At 36.2% G+C, this 23614-nt stretch overlaps 1 protein-coding gene across 1 annotated transcript in view; it reads right to left on the bottom strand.

Annotated features, from left to right (window-relative positions):
* Nucleotides 1-23614, bottom strand: part of LOC138318722 (chromatin-remodeling ATPase INO80-like) — a 35733-nt gene that overhangs the window by 6680 nt on the left and 5439 nt on the right. Inside the window, exons 3-26 of the mRNA XM_069261363.1 lie at nucleotides 22893-22996; nucleotides 21072-21139; nucleotides 19776-19907; nucleotides 17805-17937; nucleotides 15809-15858; nucleotides 15409-15564; nucleotides 14844-14897; nucleotides 14233-14436; nucleotides 12950-13145; nucleotides 12472-12539; nucleotides 10214-10262; nucleotides 9791-9885; nucleotides 9396-9509; nucleotides 9056-9151; nucleotides 8400-8602; nucleotides 8143-8227; nucleotides 7636-7753; nucleotides 7140-7225; nucleotides 6765-6932; nucleotides 6364-6463; nucleotides 1624-1719; nucleotides 1168-1261; nucleotides 782-868; nucleotides 212-461 (exon numbers count right to left, since the gene is read on the bottom strand). Coding sequence (XP_069117464.1) covers nucleotides 212-461; nucleotides 782-868; nucleotides 1168-1261; nucleotides 1624-1719; nucleotides 6364-6463; nucleotides 6765-6932; nucleotides 7140-7225; nucleotides 7636-7753; nucleotides 8143-8227; nucleotides 8400-8602; nucleotides 9056-9151; nucleotides 9396-9509; nucleotides 9791-9885; nucleotides 10214-10262; nucleotides 12472-12539; nucleotides 12950-13145; nucleotides 14233-14436; nucleotides 14844-14897; nucleotides 15409-15564; nucleotides 15809-15858; nucleotides 17805-17937; nucleotides 19776-19907; nucleotides 21072-21139; nucleotides 22893-22996 — 2806 coding nt within the window. The remainder of the gene's footprint in view (nucleotides 1-211; nucleotides 462-781; nucleotides 869-1167; nucleotides 1262-1623; nucleotides 1720-6363; nucleotides 6464-6764; nucleotides 6933-7139; nucleotides 7226-7635; nucleotides 7754-8142; nucleotides 8228-8399; nucleotides 8603-9055; nucleotides 9152-9395; nucleotides 9510-9790; nucleotides 9886-10213; nucleotides 10263-12471; nucleotides 12540-12949; nucleotides 13146-14232; nucleotides 14437-14843; nucleotides 14898-15408; nucleotides 15565-15808; nucleotides 15859-17804; nucleotides 17938-19775; nucleotides 19908-21071; nucleotides 21140-22892; nucleotides 22997-23614) is intronic.

The following is a 23614-nucleotide window of genomic DNA, read 5'->3' as shown; positions in this document are numbered from 1 at the left end:
AACATGAACTGCTCAATCAATCAAATAATTCAAATAATACAAAAGAAAGATTTTTAAGAATTTGTTGTAATTCCAAAATAGAAACCAGATCATCCATAATAAAATATCATTTAAGTATCTTTTCCCTGTAAATTTAAAATAACTTGAGACAATCTTTTTAGAAATCATAAAAAAATTACAACAAAATTGAACACCATGCAGTACTACTTACCTTAGTTGGTGAATGTGGAGGACTTAATGGATTTTTCTTTGCCAAGTGACTAGCACGCAGATTGCGTAAGCGGATTGCTTGGTGGCCCTGGGTCTCCTGCATACAGTGGTATTCGTGTGTTGTATAGGAGTAGAATGGGGCAGTGGCAGTGATGAACACAAAGTGGTGTAGGTGTTGAGACTTGGCCAGGCTGGGGTGGGACAGTGGATGGTGTGGAGCCAAGTACAGACTGGTTCTGTCCAAACAGTGTCTGAAAGGTTCAAGTACGACTTTGATAAAGTTTCTGTATGACTTCCATAAACTCAGATACTTTTAAAAGTAAAAACACCCAGTACAAAAAATACTCTTCTAGACAGCAAGTATCACAACAAGTTGAACTTCGGATGTTATGTTTCATCACCTGTTGATCGGATCTTTGGATATATATTTTTTCTGGGCTTTCCCAAAACATTATCTACTTGACCATCAGGTATCTTCCTGATATTTGTATGTAAACTATTGGAGAAGCTTTTAAGACAATGATTTTTTCCCCTATTGGATTATATATATATTTTGATCTGATTGTCTCACCTTTTACATTTCGGGACTTTTCCTGGCCAGGCTCCTGAGTGGTGTATCCGGTACTCCATCTTCAGCATTAGAAAAAGTGCTAACCATCTATCAGAGAAGCAAAGGACAAAACATTACAATCATATATCCTTAACCCTGGCATTTTACTTATTAACATGTTCTTATATATAAACTTTACTGATATGATACACTAGATATATTATTTGATATGATACACTAGATATATCATTTGATATGATACACTAGATATATTATTTGATATGATACACTAGATATATTATTATATCCAAATCAAACTTAAGATACATTCCCAATAAGGTTAAGGAAATCTGCTGTCTATGACCATTCGGGTCTAGAGGCCCACTTTTGCTTTATTTGTGTCTTACCTAACTAGAATGCCCCCTGCCATGTGAGCATGAAGTTCCTTTGGGGACAAGTCAATAAACTTGGAGAATGAGAAACAGCTATCAACACTGGTCCCTATAAAACACAACCAACCTTGGTTATAAGAAGTCTACATAGTGATTGAGAAACAGCTATCAACAATGGATCCACACTCTATTATATAAATAACAACTCTTCAAAACATTTCTTCTATACCAATTGTCTTTTACCAAAGCACAATTAATATCAAATAATGCAAAATAATTAAGAACTTTCTTGTTGTGACATTACCGATGTTACCACTATTAGATAAGTAGGATAGTGACTACTAAATCTAAGCACAATTAATATCAAATCATGCAAAATAATAAAAGAATTTTCTTGTTTTAACATTACCGATATTACCACTATTAGCTAAGTAAAACAATGAGTACAAAATCTGAAGCTGTAAAACTGACCTGATGAGAGTGACCTGTGGATATTGTCTGGTGAGTGTATATACAATGTGCTGTACATCAGTCTCTGCCTGCTGTCAACAGCATAATACTGGATACCTGGTAAATCAATAACACCTTAAAAATCTAGTTCTTAAAACTCATTTCTAGATATTGAATTAATCATATAATTTCTCAAATATGTTTCACATAAACAAGAGGCCCAAGAGGCCTTGACGGTCACCTGAGTGCAGATAAAGAAAGAGCATTGCAAAGTTGGTTCAAATCTGTAGAAAGTATTTACGAATTAGAATAAACGAAAGTTGAACCTTCGTATTAGAATTTTTATTTTTTGTTTTTCATTTTGATAGTTAGTGTATTATGTTACCGAACCTTATGCTTAAAATTCCAATTTGCTTTGCCAACGTTAAACAACAAAACCAAACTAGTAGTCAGTCAATGTCAGTGATTTTACAAATTTCACTTTTTTTGTCTTTTTCATTTGGAATATATATTTCCCAAAATGTCCTCTAAAGAATGATTTTATGTGTCCTCCTGTATTTATTATCATTATTACTATAAAATATCCTTCAAATAATGATTTTATGTGTCCTTCTATATTTATCATCATTATTATTATTTAATTACACAAACAATCCAATTTACTATGCAGTATTACTGTAACAATAAGTATTGTTATTATGTGTGAATGTTGAATATATTTGTATAAAAGATGCAGAGAGTGGTGCAATTTAGGTGAATATGGTGTTCCTTATGAGTAAATGTGTGTGGGGTTTTTTCCCACGGAATATTAGAATGAAACGGAATGAAAGTCTCCCTTCTGACTATTTTATGTATGAGTTGTCTCTGTTGATATATTTAAAAACTGTTGTGGAAATTAATTCAAACAAGGACATAGTCATTAAGATCCCCCGCCAATGGAGATATCAAAGCTGAAGTAAGTTTGATTGTGGAGACTTATGTGAGACTAGACCATAAGACTAATGTGCCTATGGAGTTCCGTGCATATATCTCAACTGGTTTTCCAGTTATGCTGCGGAAACGAACCTGGTACAAAAATATGATATTTTCAGCAATGTTTCCATGGTTACAGAAAAAGTGCCTAAAATGAAAACCTAAAAATAGCAAAAGGCACTACTAGACCATAAGAACAAGCAAAAGGCACTACTAGACCATAAGAACAATGTGTCTATGAAGTTTCATGGAAATATCTCTGCTGGTTTTAGAGTTGTGCTCCGGAAAGGATTCTTACACAAAAATCTGCCATTTTCAGCAATGTTTCCATGGTTACAGAAAAAAGTACAGAAAGTGAAAACCTTAAAATAGCAAAAGGCACTACTAGACCATAAGACTAATGTGCCTATGGAGTTCCGTGCATATATCTCAACTGGTTTTCCAGTTATGCTGCGGAAACGAACCTGGTACAAAAATATGATATTTTCAGCAATGTTTCCATGGTTACGGAAAAAGTGCGTAAAATGAAAACCTAAAAATAGCAAAAGGCACTACTAGACCATAAGAACAATGTGTCTATGAAGTTTCATGGAAATATCTCTGCTGGTTTTAGAGTTGTGCTCCGGAAACGATTCTTACACAAAAATCTGCCATTTTCAGCAATGTTTCCAAGGTTACAAAAAAAATTCCACAAAGTGACAAGAGGCCCAGAGGGCCTGTATCGCTCACCTGGTTTGTAATGTCAAGACATTTGTGGCCAAATTTGGTTACAATCCATGCAGAACTCTAGGACAAGTAGCGATTTATAGGATTTACCTCTATTTCCCCTAATGGGCCCCGCCCCTCCTGCCCCCGGGAGGTCAGAGCCAAAATTTATACAAGTTCTGTTCCCCTTCTCCCAAGGATGTTTGTGGCCAAATTTGGTTACAATCCATGTAGAACTCTAGGACAAGTAGCGATTTATAGGATTTACCTCTATTTCCCCTATTGGGCCCCGCCCCTCCTGCCCCCGGGGGGTCAGAGCCAAAATTTATACAAGTTCTGTTCCCATTCCCCCAAGGATGTTTGTGGCCAAATTTGGTTACAATCCATGTAGAACTCTAGGACAAGTAGCAATTTATAGGATTTACCTCTATTTCCCCTATTGGGCCACGCCCCTCCTGCCTCCATGGGGTCAGAGCCGAAATCTATACAGTTCTGTTTCCCTTCCCCCAACGGTGTTTGTGGCCAAATTTGGTTACAATCCATGTAGAACTCTAGGACAAGTAACGATTTATAGGATTTACCTCTATTACCCCTATTGGGCCACGCCCCTCCTGCCCCTGGGGGGTCAGAGCCAAAATTTATACAAGTTCTGTTCCCCTTCCCCAAAAGATGTTTGTGGCCAAATTTGGTTACAATCCATATAGAACTCTAGGACAAGTACCGTAGCGATTTATAGGATTTACCTCTATTACCCCTATTGGGCCCTGCCCCTCCTGCCCCCGGGGGGTCAGAGCCAAAATTTATACAAGTTCTGTTCCCATTCCCCCACGGCTGTTTGTGGACAAATTTGGTTACAATCCATGTAGAACTCTAGGACAAGTAGCGATTTATAGAATTTACCTCTATTACCCCTATTGGGCCCTGCCCCTCCTGCCCCCGGGGGGTCAGAGCCAAAATTTATACAAGTTCTGTTCCCCTTCCCCCAAGGATGTTTGTTGCCAAATTAGGTTACAATCCATGCAGAACTCTAAGACAAGTAGGATTTATAGGTGAGCTAAAAACCTTAAAATAGCAAAAGGCACTACTAGACCATAAGACCAATGTGTCTATGAAGTTTCGTGGAAATATCTCTTCTGGTTTTAGAGTTATGCTCCGGAAACGAACCTGGTACAAAAATATGATATTTTCAGCAATGTTTCCATGGTTACGGAAAAAGTGGATGCGACGAATGATTGAAATGTATGCAAGCGTAAATTCTTAATACATCTGTTATTAGGTAGCAGGGAAGAGTGAGGTAAATTTGATCTAAAATATAACAAATATGGAAATTGAATGAGAGCCCTAGATATGCGAATGTGAAATGTATTGTTATTTACATGTATTACTGAATAAAATAATGTTTTGGAAAAATAAAAAAAAAATCACTTTTTAATCTATGAAGATTATTTGGTTCCATCAAACCTGTGAATTCAGAAGATTTTTGAAATTTTAGCCTATTTGACCCATTTTGGCCCTGCCCCTCTGGTCCCTGGGGGTCAGCCAGGACCAATATGGATATTGTGTTAAAATGCTATTTCAGGCTAATAATTCTAACCCAGTTTTACTCCCCATTAAAACTAAGCAAATCATGTTCCTAAATGTGTTTTTCCTATGTAAACTATAGTAAATTTGACTCCCTCCCCATGGGAAAATCCGAGGACCATGAAATGCACACGTTTTGTAAGGGGCCTTAAGACCTTTCAATCTATGAAGAGTATTTGTTTTCATCGAATCTGTGAATTCAGAAGAAAGATTTTTGGAAAGTTAGCTAATTTGACCCCTTTTGGCCCCGCCCGTCTGGCCCCTGGGGGTCGTCCAGGACCAATATGGATATGATGTTAAAATGCTATCTCAGGCTAATAATTCTATCCCAGTTTGACTATTTTCCGATGAAAACAAAGCAAATAATGTTCATAAATGTGTTTTTCCTATATAAACTTTAGTAAATTTGACCCCCTCCCCAGGGGAAAATCTGTGATCCCAGGGCCATGAAATTCACAATTTTTGTAAAGGGCCTTAAGACATTCCAATCTATCAAGAGTATCTGCTTCCATCACACCTGTGAATTCAGAAGAAGATTTTTGAAGTTTTAGCCTATTTGACCCCGTTTGGCCCCGCCCCTAAGGCCCTTGGGAGTCAGCCAGGACCAATATGGATATGACGATAAAATACTATCTCAGGCTAATAATTCTAACCCAGTTTGACTAATTTCCTATGAAAAATAAGCAAATAACATTCATAAATGTGTTTTTCCTATATACACTATAGTAAACTTGACCCCCTCCCCAGGGGTAAACCTGAGACCCCAGGGTCATATAATTCACAATTTTTGTAAAGGACCTTAAGACCTTTCCATCTATGAAGAGTATTTGATTCTACCAGTTCCAGAATTTCAGAAGAAGATTTTTGAATTTTGAGCCTATTTGACCCCTTTTGGCCCAGCCCCTAAGGCCCCTGGGGGTCAATCATGGAAAATTTGTTAATAGGATTCAATGGCCATCTTATATGGATAATTTTGACATTATTTGGCTAATTTCCTATCATAAGTTACCAAATAATGCTTCAAAATGTGTTTTCACTATATAACTTTAGTAAACTTAACCCCCTCCCCAGGGGTAAACCTGAGACCCCAGGGTCATATAATTCACAATTTTTGTAAAGGACCTTTAGACCTTTCTATCTATGAAGAGTATTTGATTCCATCACATCTGTGAGTGTAGAAGAAGATTTTTGAAATTATAGTCAATTTTAACCCTTTTGGCCCCTCCCATAGCTCCCTAGGGGGTGGGGACCATATAATTCACAATTTTGATTAGCCTTATGCCTTAGAAGATTTGTGCAAAATTTCATTGAATTTGCTTCAGCAGTTTTTGAGAAAAAGTCGAAAAAATGTAAATTGTTTACAGACATACGACGACGGACAAAAGGCGATTAGAATAGAATAGGTCACCTGAGACTCCGTCTCAGGTGACCTAAAAATCTGATAAGTTACCTTTCTTTTGCAACAAATAAATTTAACATTTTATTTATCAACTTTACACTTACCTTCCCGGTATACAAGTTTTGGCACTTGGTAGGTGAGTCCTGTCATGTAGAGTGGAGACCTGACCTCCCGTCTCTCAAATAACTCAGAATGGTTGCACACCTACAAAACAATCTCAGTTTTAATGTATAAAATATCTATTTTTATTGCTATTGCTTTTAACAGGGATTAAACATTCTAAATTATCCACGATGTCTGGAGTCCTGTTCCACATTACAAGACCATAACAAGAAATAGAAAATGGTTGAATGCTGAAATAACAATACAATTTGATCCTATCATCAAAGTAATTATTTAGTGTAACTATTTCCTAATCTGTCATGGGTGCACTTTAACATAATTCTCAATAAATCAATGTCTAGTCAAAAATGATAATATTTTCATATCTATTTAGGAAACTCACCTTTCTGAATTGCATGACAATGTTCATAAGACTACTGGTGGTGGTCTGGGACTGTGAAGAATTTGCTGAAGAGCTACAAAGAAGATCGTCGATAGAGATCTTGTTTCTAATAGCACGGTATAGCATCCGCTGTCTCAAAGTCAGTGGGCAATACACCAAGATCTCAATCTGAAACATGATATTTTTAAACCTACTGTAAAAAGCTATCACTTCAGTCATGTGTCAATACTATGTGACTGCAAGACAATTATGAAATACAAATATTGATGATTTATACAGAGTATTGAAAAAAGATTTGGAGAAAAGGGGCTCTTGAGTGGAGGACAAGTTCCAATCAAATATAAGCATATATACAAGAAACATTTCTCAACTTACCTTATCTGACAACTCGTTCTCTACATCCTTTTTAACTCTCCGCAACATGAATGGTTTCAAGATCATGTGAAGCCTTGACAATTGGTCTAAAATAACAACAATATATATTGTTACAAAAAAATCAGGTATCTTGTGCAAAATTTTCATTCACCATATATAAAAACAATTGTTATTCCTGCAGACTGTGTTTGATGAAGTTCCCATCAACATCCATTCTTCTACAACATGTGATAATTTTAAAGCATAAAACAGTATTTGACCCAATAAGTGCCTCTCCCACTTTTGAGGCCTCAATTTCAATTGCTCGGGCATATAACCAAAACTATCAAAACTGTAAAGGTTTGCAATAATTTCGTCTCATTAAGCACCTTTGCATTTTTTTCATAATTTTTTTAACGCCCTGGGCGCTTATTGTGTCGAATACGGTATATCAGTTCACAGTATAGCCGACTATGTCAGTAATAAACACAGAAAAGAAATTGAGACAAAATCTTACTTTCATCGATTCCAGATTGCTTTTCCACATGGCTTTCTATATCTTTAGAGAACCATTCGTTGAACTCATCATGAGAATCAAACAGAGTAGGCATGATAAAATGTAACAATGCCCATAGCTGCAATAGAAATGAAATGAATAATTTCAAGGTACAATGCCCATAGCTGCAATAAAATGGAATGAATAATTTCAATTATTCCAAATGAGTTATTTGAAGGTATTATCCTATGGCTACAATATTTGCTTATTCCATGCTAAGGAACACAATAGTGTCTGAACTCACTTTATATTAGAATTGAGTAAATTTAGTGATTTTATTTTTATTATATACAATAGTTTTGAAAGCAGGTCTAAGTTTTTGTTTTCCATATTCTTATCATTCACCAAGAAATAAGAGTATGATTTACAAGATCTATGAGTTTACTACATTTTATTTTGTGCAAATCTTATGTGAAAATTACATGGGTTAAAGTGTTGTAGTCAATTGAACATTCCACCCCATCTTACCTCTGCCATACTGTTTTGAATTGGTGTTCCTGTTAAGAGCAGTCTATTGCGGCAATTGAATCCCAGAAGTATTTTCCATCTTACACTGAAATGAAATTTGTAACAATAAGTGAGCATTTTATTTCTATTATTTGTTTGGCAAAAAAACAAAGCTTGCTAACAACAAATAACAAAGTTTATTCCATATACCAGGTATGATTTTGCAACTTTATCTAATTTTCCAATCTATGTTAAAGCTATTCTTAAGGTTGCATTACCTGCTGCTGCTCTTGAGAGCTTGAGCCTCATCGAGGATCATGTACTGCCACTTGATGCGTTGGAAGTACTTCACATCCTGGATAACAAGCTGGTAACTGGTGATTACCACATGGAATGAGGCATCCTTTGTATGTAGACATTTGGAGTCCCAGAATTTTCTCAGGACCCGACGGTCTGTAGCATTACCCCAGTAGGGCACAACCTGACAACAACAATTAAATCAATTGAATGTACACTAGCTTCATGGGTCAAGGAAGTAATATCAACAGTTGTTTTCCATATAACACTGGATCCTTACAGACCTATGTCTGAAGGATATAAATTAGAAGTAAATAGAGGGCAAATAAGTAATTCTAACAGTGTGGACAAAATATTTTCGAATTTTCAAGGCGATCTGCCCCTTTGTCAAGACACAAAAAGAACAAATAAAATTACATATCAAGGACGGTCACTGGCGTTCATAAAAACATTAACAATGGACACATATAGAACATATAGATAAACTATAGGGACAATAGCTATGCCTATTGTCTAAATGATAAATTCAATAAACTAGCTGTTATACTGTGACAAATATAGTCATTTTCTTCCCCTGTGAAAAATCTTATTAGTCAAGGTAATCACTGTATCTATTTCTGCAGGATAAGATAATCACCTTGAACTTGGGCACAAATCTTGCTATCTCCTGTTGCCAGTTATGCAGTGTTGAAGCAGGTGCCACCACCAGGAATGGACCCCATGTTCCCTGAGTCTGTCAAAATGAATATGATCATTTCTGCTTTCTTGATGCCAACATTTTATTAAAACAGAAACTGAGAAAGCCAGAGAATACCCTAAATAATAGTATCTACATTATATATTTCCATACAAAACTTTAGCTGAATGTGGTAATTAAAGGAAAGAGTTTAATATTTTATTTTTTGAAGTCAATATTAACTATTTCAAATTTTACCTCAATGAATTTACAAGACAGTTTAATACTCCAAAATACTTACCTCAGCTAGATGAGCTAGGACTGCAATACTTTGTACAGTTTTTCCAAGTCCCATTTCATCAGCAAGGATACCATTTATCCCCTGATCATAAAGGTTAGCAAGCCAATTCATTCCCTGCAAACAAAAGTGATAATTTTGATATCTCGCAGCAGAATTCAACTTTGACATTCACATTCCATAAAAAGATATTGGTTCAAAATCATCCAAACCTATTACTATATGTTAAACATACCGCTAGTACAAATTTTTATAGTTTTCATAAAGTTTTAAGACTTGTACTGTCAAGCCTTGTAATACTGAATCAAAGTACTGATCTCCGGTATCTTCTGTTATTGTCAGGTATTGTAACTCGTATCACAGACACAACTTTCTATATCAATGACTTCAAAGAATACCTTGAGTTGGTAAGTTTTCAAAGTTCCTTCAAACATATTAGGCTGTGGCCGGTCCACATCAGTGCTGATTGATGGGTTGGCAAAACTTGACTCCGCTACAATTCAAGAATGATGACATTTAGTTCTAAAATATATATTTCTCTGTAACAGTAAACAAGTTTCTTTGAACTTCTTTGAATTCTAGGACGATAGCCCTGGTTTGAACTAGAAAAAACTTTGCTACCAAACAAAAGTTTGTAACAGCTTATTAATTCTAGAGTGAAGTTGTTGGATGAGCAACTGAACAAAGTGATGATGTTAGATAGATGATCATGCTCAACATGTAAAACTTCTGTCAAATGTACATATTCAAGTCTTAAATCATATCATCATTGGTGAACTTTTGACAAAATGGGCAAAACAATGAGAAATGAAGATACTCACAAGGATCAAATACTGCTTTGCTCTGTGCACGACTGTTGAAAGTAGCATTCTGTAAAATGGAAAAAAGTTTATTAGAAAGAATTGGGTTTTACAATTAAACATGGCCAATAGCAGGTTTTACAATACAATATCTGATCATTTTTAAAGTAATTTTTACAAAAATTTAATTAAACTAGTAATATGCCTGTTAGACATTAAGTGCTCGCTAACTGCTTCCTAACCTTAATTTCAAGTATGCATACATGCCATATTTTTCTAGGGGTGAAAAGGGATATTGATAACCATTTTAAGGGATTTTGGTCTCAAAAGAGGGAGGTAAACGCGCGACATATATGAATAAATTAAATATCTGTTTTTTATGATGAAATTCTGCATTCATATTGAATTTTACTTAAATAAAGGAATGTGTGATTTTGCAAAAGTAGTCACATCCCTATACACCCAGTTCTGGAGCAGTTTTATTGTTCGAAATATTAGACTGGGCTTTTTTTTAATCTTTCACAATAATGGATAATCAACTTAGATAAAGTTCTTAAATTTACAAGCACTAAATTAATAAAAAAAACAGAATCGTTACAGTAGTATTCAAAATGTAATTTAATCTGAGAGAGAAAAAAAAGTAAATTTCTTTTTAATTTTATTTATTTAAATTCAATTACTACTGATAATTTTTTATTATTAATATATTTTTTTTCTAAAAATAAATTCACACAGAAATTCTAAAAAAATAATACTTTTTCCATTTTTAAAAACATGGTTATTAGGAAATCCGGAAATTCTATAAAATCCGGATCATCTATTACAATTACCCAAAATGGCGGCCATTACGATTGCAAAGTTAGTGACATCCATCAAATACAGATAGGCCTATTTAACATTAAAAACGTGGTAAGTCATTCACAGTTGTAAGCAATATTTGTTTTGTTGTAATGCTCACTAGCTGTAGTCATAAAATTTATTGAAAGGCCAGCTGATTGTTTTCTAGGCAGCCGATCGGCTGCTTGACTTCAGTTTACGTAATACACAGACGTGAGTGAAAGTGACACCACAAGCCAAGGTGGAAATAGCCCAAGGCTGCTAATTAGGGCCACTTGGGTGTTGGTCAGAGGGCCAGGGAGTGGTTACTCTCGTGCTAAAATTAACCTAGCATGTACACAAATGTGGCAACGAAAATAAAACGGAGGGGTTTATAGAAATCGGGAATTTAGACTCTCCTGCCGGGAGACAATAAAAGGCTTTAAAATACGGGAGGTTTTGTCTCACGCCGGGAGGTATGGCATGTATGAGTATGAAATCATCCTCAGCAACAGGTGTACGTAGCACTCGCTCATTATCCTTGGGACTATTGCAAGGAGATGGTTTACCTCCTTGATGTATTGTAATAAATACTTTACTTTATCAGAACTTTGAATGTGAAATTACTTTGAACTTTATCAATTGTGTTCTTTGTTACATAGAAGTTTGTTAATTATCATATTGATACTATAGACTTGTTTTTCGCATTTCGAAATAGTCGTCCGCTAGAACACTGTCCAGTCTCTGTGCATGTGGTGAGTTATCTGTGTCATGCCTAAATGCCTTTCTGGGGTACATAAGCTCAGGCTACCAGACTGATATCATATGCTTTTTATTATGTTTCTCTTAAGCAAGGCTGGATAATTTTATAAATATCTTTTAGAACTTCAGCAAATGTGGTTTGTGGTCAAAGGGTTTAGGAAGTGATAGTGCAACGTACACCAAGGACCTCGAATTAAATATAATCTGCTAAAAAACTGTGTAAATGTCTTAAGTCGGTACTAAAAGTTATTCGTTTTTTCACTTTCTTTAATTGACTATATAAACTTCATTAACATTGTAAATCTGATTTGAATTGTATTGTTCCGGAAGTTTCTGAAGTCGATCAGATGCTTATAATATCGTGACCCATGCAAGAGTGTGTATGATACGCCGCTTGATTAAACAAAACAAATGGTTTAAGCTCTGTGTAATCAACTAATGTCACTGTTGTTAATTTATAGAAGAACATTGCTGACAGGTATATCTTAGTATAGGTTTTTGAAAGTTTGGTGTCACTAAATCACAGTATAAAGCACTGACTTCCAATATCCCGTACATAGTGCGAATCTGCGCATAGCGGATGTACAGACGCCACACTCTACAAGGAAAATAATAGTGCGAGAGTACACTCGCACTAAAAAGGCACAACATGACATAAACACCTACAATTGTTAAATAATAAACATTTTAACTATAATTACCTTTGCTCTGTGAGCTTTGTAAGCATCCTCCGCATTCCTCAAAGCCAGATTCTTCATTCTATCACTATCTATAATTCAATCAAAGCATTGGAATTAATACAAACAATGCTATGAGGATGAGCAAAGCCGTATACATGTCAACTATGTTATTTTAAGGGTGAAGTATGCTTTGGTATACTGTAATCACTGCTGCAAGAAACTAATGCCAACTTTACAGCAATACTCTAGATCTTCCTTGACATTCATTCTACTGTCAACAACAGATGCATGTTAATCATAAATTTTGTCCTGTATTTTCTGACATTTGTCTCATATTTAAGCATGTTTGTTATATTGGGAACAAATATTAGCCATTCTTAGAGACAGCCTAAAAATTAAGACAAATAAAAGACTTGTTCACCATAAACAAGATAATGGAATCACTGTAACAATTACCTGTTCATAAAACTCATCAGTATACTGTACAAATTAAGCTTACCATAGTCATCCGAAGCTACATCTGTTAGAACACCACCATCCACCTCAATATCTTTCTGTGGCCTCGCCTCATCTAGCTGCCGTAAGATCTTGTCTTTGCGAGTTTCACCCTCTCCAGTCATTTTTCTCGCCATAAAATGAGCATAGAGCTCTGTCTGGGTGATCAAGAAATTTAATTTCCTCTGTTGTCGCTTTGCCTATTACAAACAAATAAAATACTTGTTACCAAACAGGAACAATTATTAAAGTTATCAAAGAACCAGAACACTGAAAGGTATTCTATATATTTTCTTAATGCTGTCTAGAAATAAATGAATATAATTCTTTACAATAAAGAACATATTAAGTACGTTGAAATGAGTACCAGGGGTGTAAGATTTTTTTCAAAGTCGCCCCGGGCAAGTAGAGCCCAATAATTCACTTGCCCGAAATTAAATTCTACTTGCCCCCAAAATATACCATTTTTTTTATCGCAGTACTGTACTACAGTGGAGCTAGAAAATAAAAATTGAAAACTTCAGAATTATCTAATAAACATTTCTAATTATATTAGATATTTTCCTTCTATTATTAGAAGAATAATAATTAATAAAGCAATTAATCTGCAGCATTGTTTGCATTTTTAACTTTCTTTTTTGTTTCTCTATCATTTTTTTTTTAAATTCCTGAATTCCGGAAACCGAATTCCGGCTCCATTCAAGTACCCAAGTGCAACTTCCTACCTTGAACAGAGATCGTTTTTACACAGAAAAACTTCTTTCTTATGGCTAAAAAAAATGGTTTATATAACTAATAATATAAGTTAACTCTAAAAAGCATTTCTATATAACTTAAAAGCAGTTAATTATTGTTTTCATCAGCTTCAATGTCTGAAAAACGTCTCTGAACTGAAGGTTCACCTAGCGAACTAGTTATGCCCATTTCGATTTCTTGTTTATTATTGTGAAATAAAAATTGTTTCTAATCCTAAATTATTTGTTTTTAATTAATTTTTAGGCAGGTTAGTTTCCTCAGGTATTAAGTTATAAGTCTCATATAGCATGAAAGTGAGTGCACCAGAAAAAATATGTCCAGAAATTCACTCAGCTGTCACTTTGCCCAAGGCAAGTGAACCAACTTTTTCTACTTGCCCAAACTCAAAAACTGGTTGCCCCGAGCGTCGGGCAAGTGGATTTTTACACCTCTGAGTACATAGGCTAGGATAGACACAAACAAAGTCAAGCGTTACAATATAACTAGGATAATAAACTAAATTGATTTCTCCAGTTGTAAGTCCAATCTTACCTCCCTGAGTTCTACATCCATCTTCCTTTGTTCCTGGGCCTCTTTCTCGGCTCTTTTCCTATGTTCCTTCTCTACCTTTTCAAAGCGTTTCCAGTAGGTCTGCATTTCACGTGACAACCTTTTGGCACGAGATGGAATTTCTTTCATTGTTTTCTGTGACTGGATGGCAGCTCTTCTACATTCCCGCATACATTGCTGGCTTATCTGTTTATAAAGCAGATTTTTTTTTAACATATATGAAGCCTCAAGACTAAAGATTCCACATCATTGATCATTATTTACAAAATATTTCAAATAGAAAGTATCACAACATTAACTGAAAACTGAACCGGTCCTGATGAAGACCCTGCGAAAGGGTAGAAGAATGTAGATATTGTAAGTAAATATATGAATTGAGCACGCTTGAGTTTGTATCTCAGTTTTATAATTAGCCTATAGCTATATACTCAAACTGCCTGGCATACCATAGGTTTTCATACTCAATGCAAAGTTAAACATGGCTGTTGATTCCCACCTGACATTGGCTCCTAGGCTCCCCAACCCCATGGTGAGGGAGGAGCCTCTCTTTCTCTCTCTCCCTCACTCTTTTGGTAAAACTGTTAAGATCTTACCTTTTTAAATGTCTGTAACATTTCTTTCCTGGCAGAGGCTTTTTGTTTTTGTGCCTACAATCAGAAGACAATTAATCATTAATCACAAACAAATTATTAATAAATTTGTTTCTCAATACTAGGAATAATAGGTAACAATAGTATTTTCTTCTTGAACATTAGCCACTAATTAATGTTCCCAACCTCGCATACTTCATAAGATTTGTCTGGTGTCCATCAATTTGTCCTAGCAAATCTAGCAGACATACCAATAAAAATTTGAGTGCATTAGTCCTAAGTAAGGCAAAACATTTGTAGAAATCGAGAACCTAGCAAGTAACAGTAGTGAAGGCCTTCTGATTTTGTGTTTAATTAAAATTTGTTTCCTTTATCAGTATTGCTAAAATGTATTTGAATAGTGTTAAACCTATTGTAATTCATAAAACTATCTTGAATTTGGGCCCCATATTTCTATATGGACTCTCACTTTCTTTGATAACCATTTGCAATAATGTCTCTAAGCCTGCTAGTAAGTGCAAAATACATCGGCTATAACTGCTCATAAAAATATTCTATATATTTATACCTTAGGTATTTCTTTTTTTGCTATGGAGATCCATAGCCTTCTTCGTTTGGCATCTGCCTGCTCCGGAGTTAATTTTTTCACCTTTGCCGATTTTGAAGCAGCTTGCCTTTTGTGGGCCAAAAAGGCTTCTATTAATTCAGGATCCAAGTCAAGCTCCTAATATAAACCAAATGTTTTGATAATTTGTTTAACTGCATAGTAATCATAAATCGCTAAACACACAAGTGGACAAATTGTATATTAGTATACATTGACAGGTTCCAAATATCATAATTAGAAAAGAAATATTTAGGGTTTACCTGTATGATCATGATAATTACCTAAAATGTAGAAATTTCTACATGTATGTGCAATGACTAAGATTGATTTTAGCAATGAAATTTGCATCAAACATACTTACTGCTTGTCCATTTCCTAAACGTTTCTCTTTTTTCAGTTTTTTCAATTTCACTGAAAGCAAAAACCGTTTAACATCAAATTATATACAAGAGCTGTTGGATAACAGCAAAGCTCACCTATTCAGAAGAAGTTGATGTTCAAGTATTTACTATTTAAACATGGAAATATGACAAATTAACAGACTCAAAAACCCCCTAAAGGGCCCCAAATTGGTTGTATTATCACGTTCAGCATCCATACACATTAGGAAAATAAAATCATAAACATTTATGATGACTTATGCTTAAACAATTGACAAAATAGAAACTTGCTCAAAAACTTTAACATGGAAATATGACAAATTAACAGACTCAAAATCCCCCTAAAGGGCCCCAAATTGGTTGTATTATCACGTTCAGCATCCATACACATTAGGAAAATAAAATCATAAACATCTATGATGACTTATGCTTAAACAATAGACAAAATAGAAACTTGCTCAAAAACTTTAACATGGAAATATGACAAATTTAACATACTCAAAAAAAAACCTAAAGGGTCCCAAATTGGTTATATTATCACTTTCAGCATCCATACACATAAGGAAAATAAAATCATAAACATTTATGATGACTTAAGCTTAAACATTTGACGAAACAGAAACTTGCTCAAAAACTTTAACGTAAAATGGGACGCCAACGCTGACAATATTACCTCCCCCTGTTCTTCGAATAGGCGAGCTAATAAGGGCTGTTCCAGCAAAACATATATGGTAGGGGGTGGGGGGGGGGGAGGCACTTTGAAATTGGCAGACTCACCGATAGAAGCGATTTTCAGGCACTTTGAAATTGGCAGACTCACCGATAGAAGCGATTTTCAATTTTATTGACCCCCACACATAGCTATTTTTGTGAACGAGACCATGGCATAGAAGCGCTTTATTTCTTTTTGGATTTATATATTTTGATTTCTAGCAACACTGAAGAGTCCCAGGACAAAATTGCACTATATATGGTGCAGTGAACTATTCTTTGATGTGCTGCATCTATTACTAAAAGGTACAATCCTCGTAGAACCAGCAAAAATTCTAATAAAGATAACGAAGTGCTTCACAAGCATAATGCAAGAGTAGACATCTTGTGAACTGCCACTTTTTCCGCGACTTATAACACTGCTCCAGTGAATTTAAATTAAGATCTGTTGATGACAACAGTATTTTGCCAAAACTAATCCATTGTTTCCCATTGTTTTAGATAAATGTTCTGTCATTATTATATCAAAACACCCAGAAAATAAAATAATTATTTTTTATTGAAGATGAACAACACATTAATATTGTCAGAAATTAAAAATTTTCTTAACAGTTATCTTTGTAGTCAGGATGACTGACAGCAACATTATAAAACACAAATGTTGCATTTTCAGTGATTTTTCAGTGTATTTTGGGAAAAAAGATTTTGTAACAAATTGGGATTTTTTAATTGCAAAAACAGCAGTCTTAGGAAAAAGTTACCCATTACTGAAAATGGTATAACAGGTGATTAGATAATGTAAAACAGTAAACTGTTTACTGACCCAAGTTATATAAGGAGAAAAATCACTGATTTTATTTCAAAAAGTGCTTCAGATAGACCCCCCCCCCCCACACACACACAGAATTTATTGGAATGTCACCCTGGCACAAAAGTGATTTTATTTTGAACACACCCTGACACATGCTATTTTTTATTTATACACACCACGACACATACTATTTTTTAAAATGCCTTCCCTGGGTGCCACATATGTTTTGCTGGAACAGCCCTAAGTAAAAAGGCATTTATCAAGGTTAAGCAAATACTACTAAATGGTTTAATTGGAATGCCTTTCACAGGGCTTAAATGGATAAAAAATCCATACAAGTTTATTCTTACATTACAATTCAAGCAATATAAACGTTAAAACAATGGTTTTAACGGGTATTTACAGAATTCAATTATTTGTTATCACTACATGAAATATTATCCTCGTAGATATACCTTTTAACTTCCTTTCCATCTTTTTCTGATCTTTGGATATTTTTCTCTTTGGCCCCATAAATGATTTCTGGTGATCATTATACTTGTCAAAGTTTGATAGTAATCCTGTACTGTAGTACTGGAACTGGTGCAGCTATAAGTAAGACATGTTGGAGATTATTCCAAACAATCATACAGTAGTGTATACTCATTTAATACTTGAGCCAAGCAGAAGCAGTGATAGTGAAACAAGAGGCCCAGAGGGCCTGTATCGCTCACCTGGTTTGTAATGCCAAATAATTTTCTGAATACAGGTTCATTGTTTCTTTTCTGAAGGAATTTTAATATTAACCTCTAAATCCCCTATTGGGCCCCACCCCTCCTGCCCCCTGGGGGTCAGAGCCAAAATTTATACAAGTTCTGTTCCCCTTCCACAAAGGATGTTTCTGGCCAAATTTGGTTACAATCCATGCAGAACTCTATGAGAAGTAGCGATTTAAAGGATTTACCTCTATTTGCCCTATTGGGCCCCACCTCTCCTACCCCCAGGGGATCAGAGCCAAAATTTATACAAGTTCTGTTCCTCTTCCCCCAAGGATGTTTGTGGCCAAATTTGGTTACAATCCATGCAGAACTCTAGGACAAGTAGCGATCGATAGAATTTACCTCTATTTCTCCTATTGGGCCCCGCCCCTCCTGCCCCCTGAGGGTCAGAGCCAAAATTTATACAAGTTCTGTTCTCCTACCCCCAAGGATGTTTGTGGCCAAATTTAGTTACAATCCATACAAAACTCTAGGATAATTAAGTAGCAATTTATAGAATTTACCTATAATTCCCCTATTGGGCCCCGCCCCTCCTGCCCCGGGGACCAGAGCCAAAATTTATACAAACTCAGTTCTTATTCTCCCAAGGATATTTCTGGCCAAATTTGGTTACATTCCATGCAGAACTCTACGACTAGTAGCGAATTAAAGGATTTACCTCTATTTCCCCTATTGGGCCCCACCCCTCCAGCCCCCGGGGGGGCAGAGCCAAAATTTATACAAGTTCTGTTCCCCTTCCCCCAAGGATGTTTGTGGCCAAATTTGGTTACAATCCATGAAGAACTCTATGACTAGTAGCGATTTAAAGGATTTACCTCTATTTCCCCTATTGGGCCCCGCCCCTCCTGCCCCCTGGGGGTCAGAGCCAAAATTCATACAAGTTCTGTTCCCCTTCCCCAAAGGATGTTTGTGGCCAAATTTGGTTACAATCCATGTAGAACTCTATGACATGTAGCAATTTAAAGGATTTACCTCTATTTCCCCTGTTGGGCCCCGCCCCTCCTGCCCCCGGGGGGTCAGAGCCAAAATTTATACAAGTTCTGTTCCCCTTCCCCCAAGGATGTTTGTGGCCAAATTTGGTTACAATCCATGTAGAACTCTATGACAAGTAGCAATTTAAAGGATTTACCTCTATTTCCCCTATTGGGCCCCGCCCCTCCTGCCCCCGGGGTATCAGAGCCAAAATTTATACAAGTTCTGTTCCCCCTCCCCCAAGGATGTTTGTGGCCAAATTTGGTTACAATCCATGCAGAACTCTATGACTAGTAGCGATTTAAAGGAAATGTTGATGGACAGACGGACGACGGACGACGCGCCATGACATAAGCTCACCGGCCCTTCGGGCCAGGTGAGCTAAAACCCCTGAATGTTGCTGAAAAAACACTTGCAGACATAGCAAGAGAAAAGGCTTCTCATTTTTGGCAATCAAGTCTGGATGCCTGCCAGTCTAGATTTAACTTAATCTATTTATGTATACCAAAGCATCCATGGACAAGTACAACGTCAACCATAATTAAAGAAGATGAGATGGAATCAGATAATTAAAAGACCTAAAGGCTTTTTCTTAATTTTAAAATTGGTCTTTTTGAACATGAAAACCTAATAATCCTAATGAGAGTGTCATATTTATTTCATAATTTGCAGTTAAATTTTCATGGCAATACTTGCTTCATTATCTTGATAAAACTGCATTTGATGCTTCCTTTGGTGTTTATGGATTTTGAGCATCGCATGCAAGTCCTCCTGTCTGATTTCCTTTTCTTCATCTTCATCTGAGGAACTGTCACTCAGCAATATGTTCTACAAAACAAAGACATCACATATGTTGGCATTAATCTTCAAGATACATTTTAATAAGATTCTACAAATACAAGTTGTCCATCCCCAAACTATTTTATGTTCAGATGTATGCCAGATTTAGAAACAAGAGTCCTAGAGGGCCTGTATCGCTCACCTGGTTTGTAATGCCAAGTAATGTTCTGAATACAGGATCATTTGTTTCTTCTCTGAAAGAAATTTTAAGCTTCAACTCTATTTTCATATTTGGCCCTGCTCTTTCTGCTCCAAAGATCAGAGCCAACATTCATTCCAAGGATGTTCCTGGCCAAATTTGGTTATATTCCATGTAAAAATCTATGACAAGTAGCAATTTAAAGAATTTATCTCTATTTCCCCTATTGGACTCTGCCCCTACTGCGCCCAGGGGTTCAGAGCCAACATTTATACAAACTTTCTTCCCTACCTCCAAGGATGTTCCTGCCCAAATTTGGTTACAATCCATGCAGGACTTTATGACTAGTAGCAATTTAAAGAATGTACCTCCATTTCCCCTAATAGGCTTTGCCCTTCCTGACCCCGGGGGTTAGAGCCAAAATGTATACAAACTCTGTTCCCCTTCCTCATAGGATGTTCCTGGCCAAATTTGGTTTCAATCCATGCAGAACTCTCGGGCAAGTAGCGATTTATAAGATTTACCTCCATTTCCCCTATAGGGCCCGCACCTCCTGCCCCAGGGTGGTCAGAGCCAAAATTTACAGAAACTCTGTTCCCCTTCCCCCAAGGATGTTTTTGGCCAAATTTGGTTTCAATCCATGCAGAACTCTATGACTAGTAGCGTTTTAAAGGAAATGTTGACGGACGGATGACGGATGCCGCGCCATGACATGAGCTCACTTGCCCTTCGGGACAGATGAGCTAAAAATTGACAAGCACATCTTAGACAGAACTACACCAACGATTCATGATAAGATCTAGGCAAAGTATGACAACATTGTTTGTGTTGGAAATACAGGCATATCATGCAGAATTTCATAACATTGTAGTGAGTATAAATGGAAATCAATGTAATACAAGTCACAAAGATTAGGATTTGGGATTCAAATCATTCAAGCAAGATTGCGTAGGGTTATCATCCTTTTTTCCTGTGATTGATTATTTACCGGTAATAGCTTCATCAATGCTTACCTTAAGCCATTTTCTTCCCTTTTTTACACGACTAAAATTATACAGTCTGTTTTTATCTGCCTTTCTCTCTGCAATAAAATAAATATATCATGATTGATTCTTTGAAACTAAATTCAATGATTGACAGGTTTAATCATCCTGATGTCATATTTAATAATTTTATCATTGATGAACACGACTGTCATAGGCACCTTGGCTTAAACTTCAATACAACAGGAACATGGGATAACCATATTCATTTTATTCAAAACAAAGCCTATCAAATATTAAATATACATTGAATGCTTAAGAATAAAATTGATTGCAAATCCCTTGAAATTATATATAAAAGTTTTATACGACCTATTTTGGAATATGCTGATATAGTATGGAACAATTGTACAATGTATCTCTCCAATGGTATTGAAACAAGAGGCCCAGAGGGCCTGTATCGCTCACCTGGTTTGTAATGCCAAGTAATGTTCTGAATACATGTTCATTGTTTCTTTTCTGAAGTAATTTTAATATTAACCTCTAAATCCCCTATTGAGCCCCACCACTCCTGCCCCCAGGGGGACAGAGCCAAAATTTATACAAGTTCTGTTCCCCTTCCCCCAAGGATGTTTATGGCCAAATTTGGTCACAATCCAAGCAAAACTCTATGACAAGTAGCGATTTATAGGATTTACCTCTATTTCCCCTATTGGGCCCCATCCGTCCTGCCCCCAGGGGGCCAGAGCCAAAATTTATACAAGTTCTGTTCGCCTTCCCCCAAGGATGTTTGTGGTTAAATTTGGTTACAATCCATGCAGAACTCTAGGACTAGTAGCGATTTAAAGGATTTACCTCTATTTCCCCTATTGGGCCGCGCCCCTCCCGCCCCCAGGGGGTCAGAGCCAAAATTTATACAAGTTCTGTTCCCCCTCCCCCAAGGATGTTTGTGGCCAAATTTGGTTACAATCCATGCAGAACTCTTGGACAAGTAGCGATTTATAGGATTTACCTCTATTTCCCCTATTGGGCCCCACCCGTCCTGCCCCGGGGGTCAGAGCCAAAATTTATACAAGTTCTAATCCCCTCCCCCAAGGATGTTTGTGGCCAAATTTGGTTACATTCCATTCAGGACTCTATGACAAGTAGCGATTTAAAGGATTTACCTCTATTTCCCCTATTGGGCCCCACCCCTCCTGCCCCCGGGGAACCAGAGCAAAAATTCAAACAAGTTCTATTCCCCTTCCTCCAAGGATTTTCATGGCTAAATTTGGTTACATTCCATGCAGAACTCTATGACTAGTAGCGATTTAAAGGATTTACCTCTATTTCCCCTATTGGGCCTCGCCCCTCCTGCCCCCGGGGGGTCAGAGCCAAAATTTATACAAGTTCTGTTCCCCTTTCCCCAAGGATGTTTGTGGCTAAATTTGGTTACATTCCATTCAACACTCTATGACTAGTAGCGATTTAAAGGAAATGTTGACGGACGGACGCCGCGCCATGACATAAGCTCACCGGCCCTTCGGGCCAGGTGAGCTAATAAGATATTTTGAATTGAAACGATTGACAGGTTTAAATATCTTCCATCACTGGCAATGACCATTAATAATGGCTACATAATTGTTCAAGAGCATAAAATATTGTTTTTCTAAAAGACAATGCAATATTTGCCAACATATGGAATTTTTTTTTTAGTACAATGGAAACCAGTGATGATTTGTCAGACGAAAACATGATACCAAGAGGAATGGTACATTAACAGTTGAAACCATTTCTAGTCCTTATGTTTTAATTTTAAATGTGCAAATTAAATTGCACTCCCTTCACTGTTGATGAAATGTTTCCACTAACCAGCTTTAGTGATTGTAATGCCATTGAGGATTTTATTTCCCTCATCATCGCGAAGACAGGGCTGGAGGAGATCATAGTCACTGTCCGAACTGTCATAGGGGTCACTGAAAATGATATCAAATTATAATTAATATATTCAAATGATCAAAATAGTTTTAACTTAACTATCTTTTTTTTTTTTTTAAATTAATATCAATTATCAAATTTTCTTTTTTTATTAAACAACATAGGTTCAGATCTCATGCAAATTGTATGCAAACACATCTACTATGTTTTTACTTCTTGCAATTTTCAAGGAAAGCAGATTTATTATCAGGGTACTATATTCTGATTAGTTTGCTTTATAAAACATAAATTTATTTAACCAATTCATATATAACTTTACTAAAGGTACTTTCACAATTGAATTATATTTGCTTTTTAAAGTGAATAGTCGGGCAAAGGAAACCAGTCTAAATGCGTTCTTTGGCCTTCCAAAAGTCATTGTATACCATAATGATGGTCAAGTTCTGCTTACGGTGTCCAGTTTTGACCATTGAAATTTTGGGGAAGCCCCGTGTAAATTTAGCACAGTTCTAAATATAAATTCTCCAAACTCTTTGAAAACGAGGCTGCGTGGAAATGTCAACATGGACATGTGTTTCTCAGTCGTGTCGGTTTCGTTTCGTGTGATAAACCACTAATGCGGTATGCAAATTGTTGTTTTGAGATGATACATTTGA

Source organism: Argopecten irradians, chromosome 3 (assembly GCF_041381155.1).
Source record: "Argopecten irradians isolate NY chromosome 3, Ai_NY, whole genome shotgun sequence".
Classification (NCBI taxonomy): Eukaryota; Metazoa; Mollusca; class Bivalvia; order Pectinida; family Pectinidae; genus Argopecten; species Argopecten irradians.
Note: the sequence above shows the minus strand (reverse complement) of the source record. Positions and strands in the feature narration are given on the sequence as shown.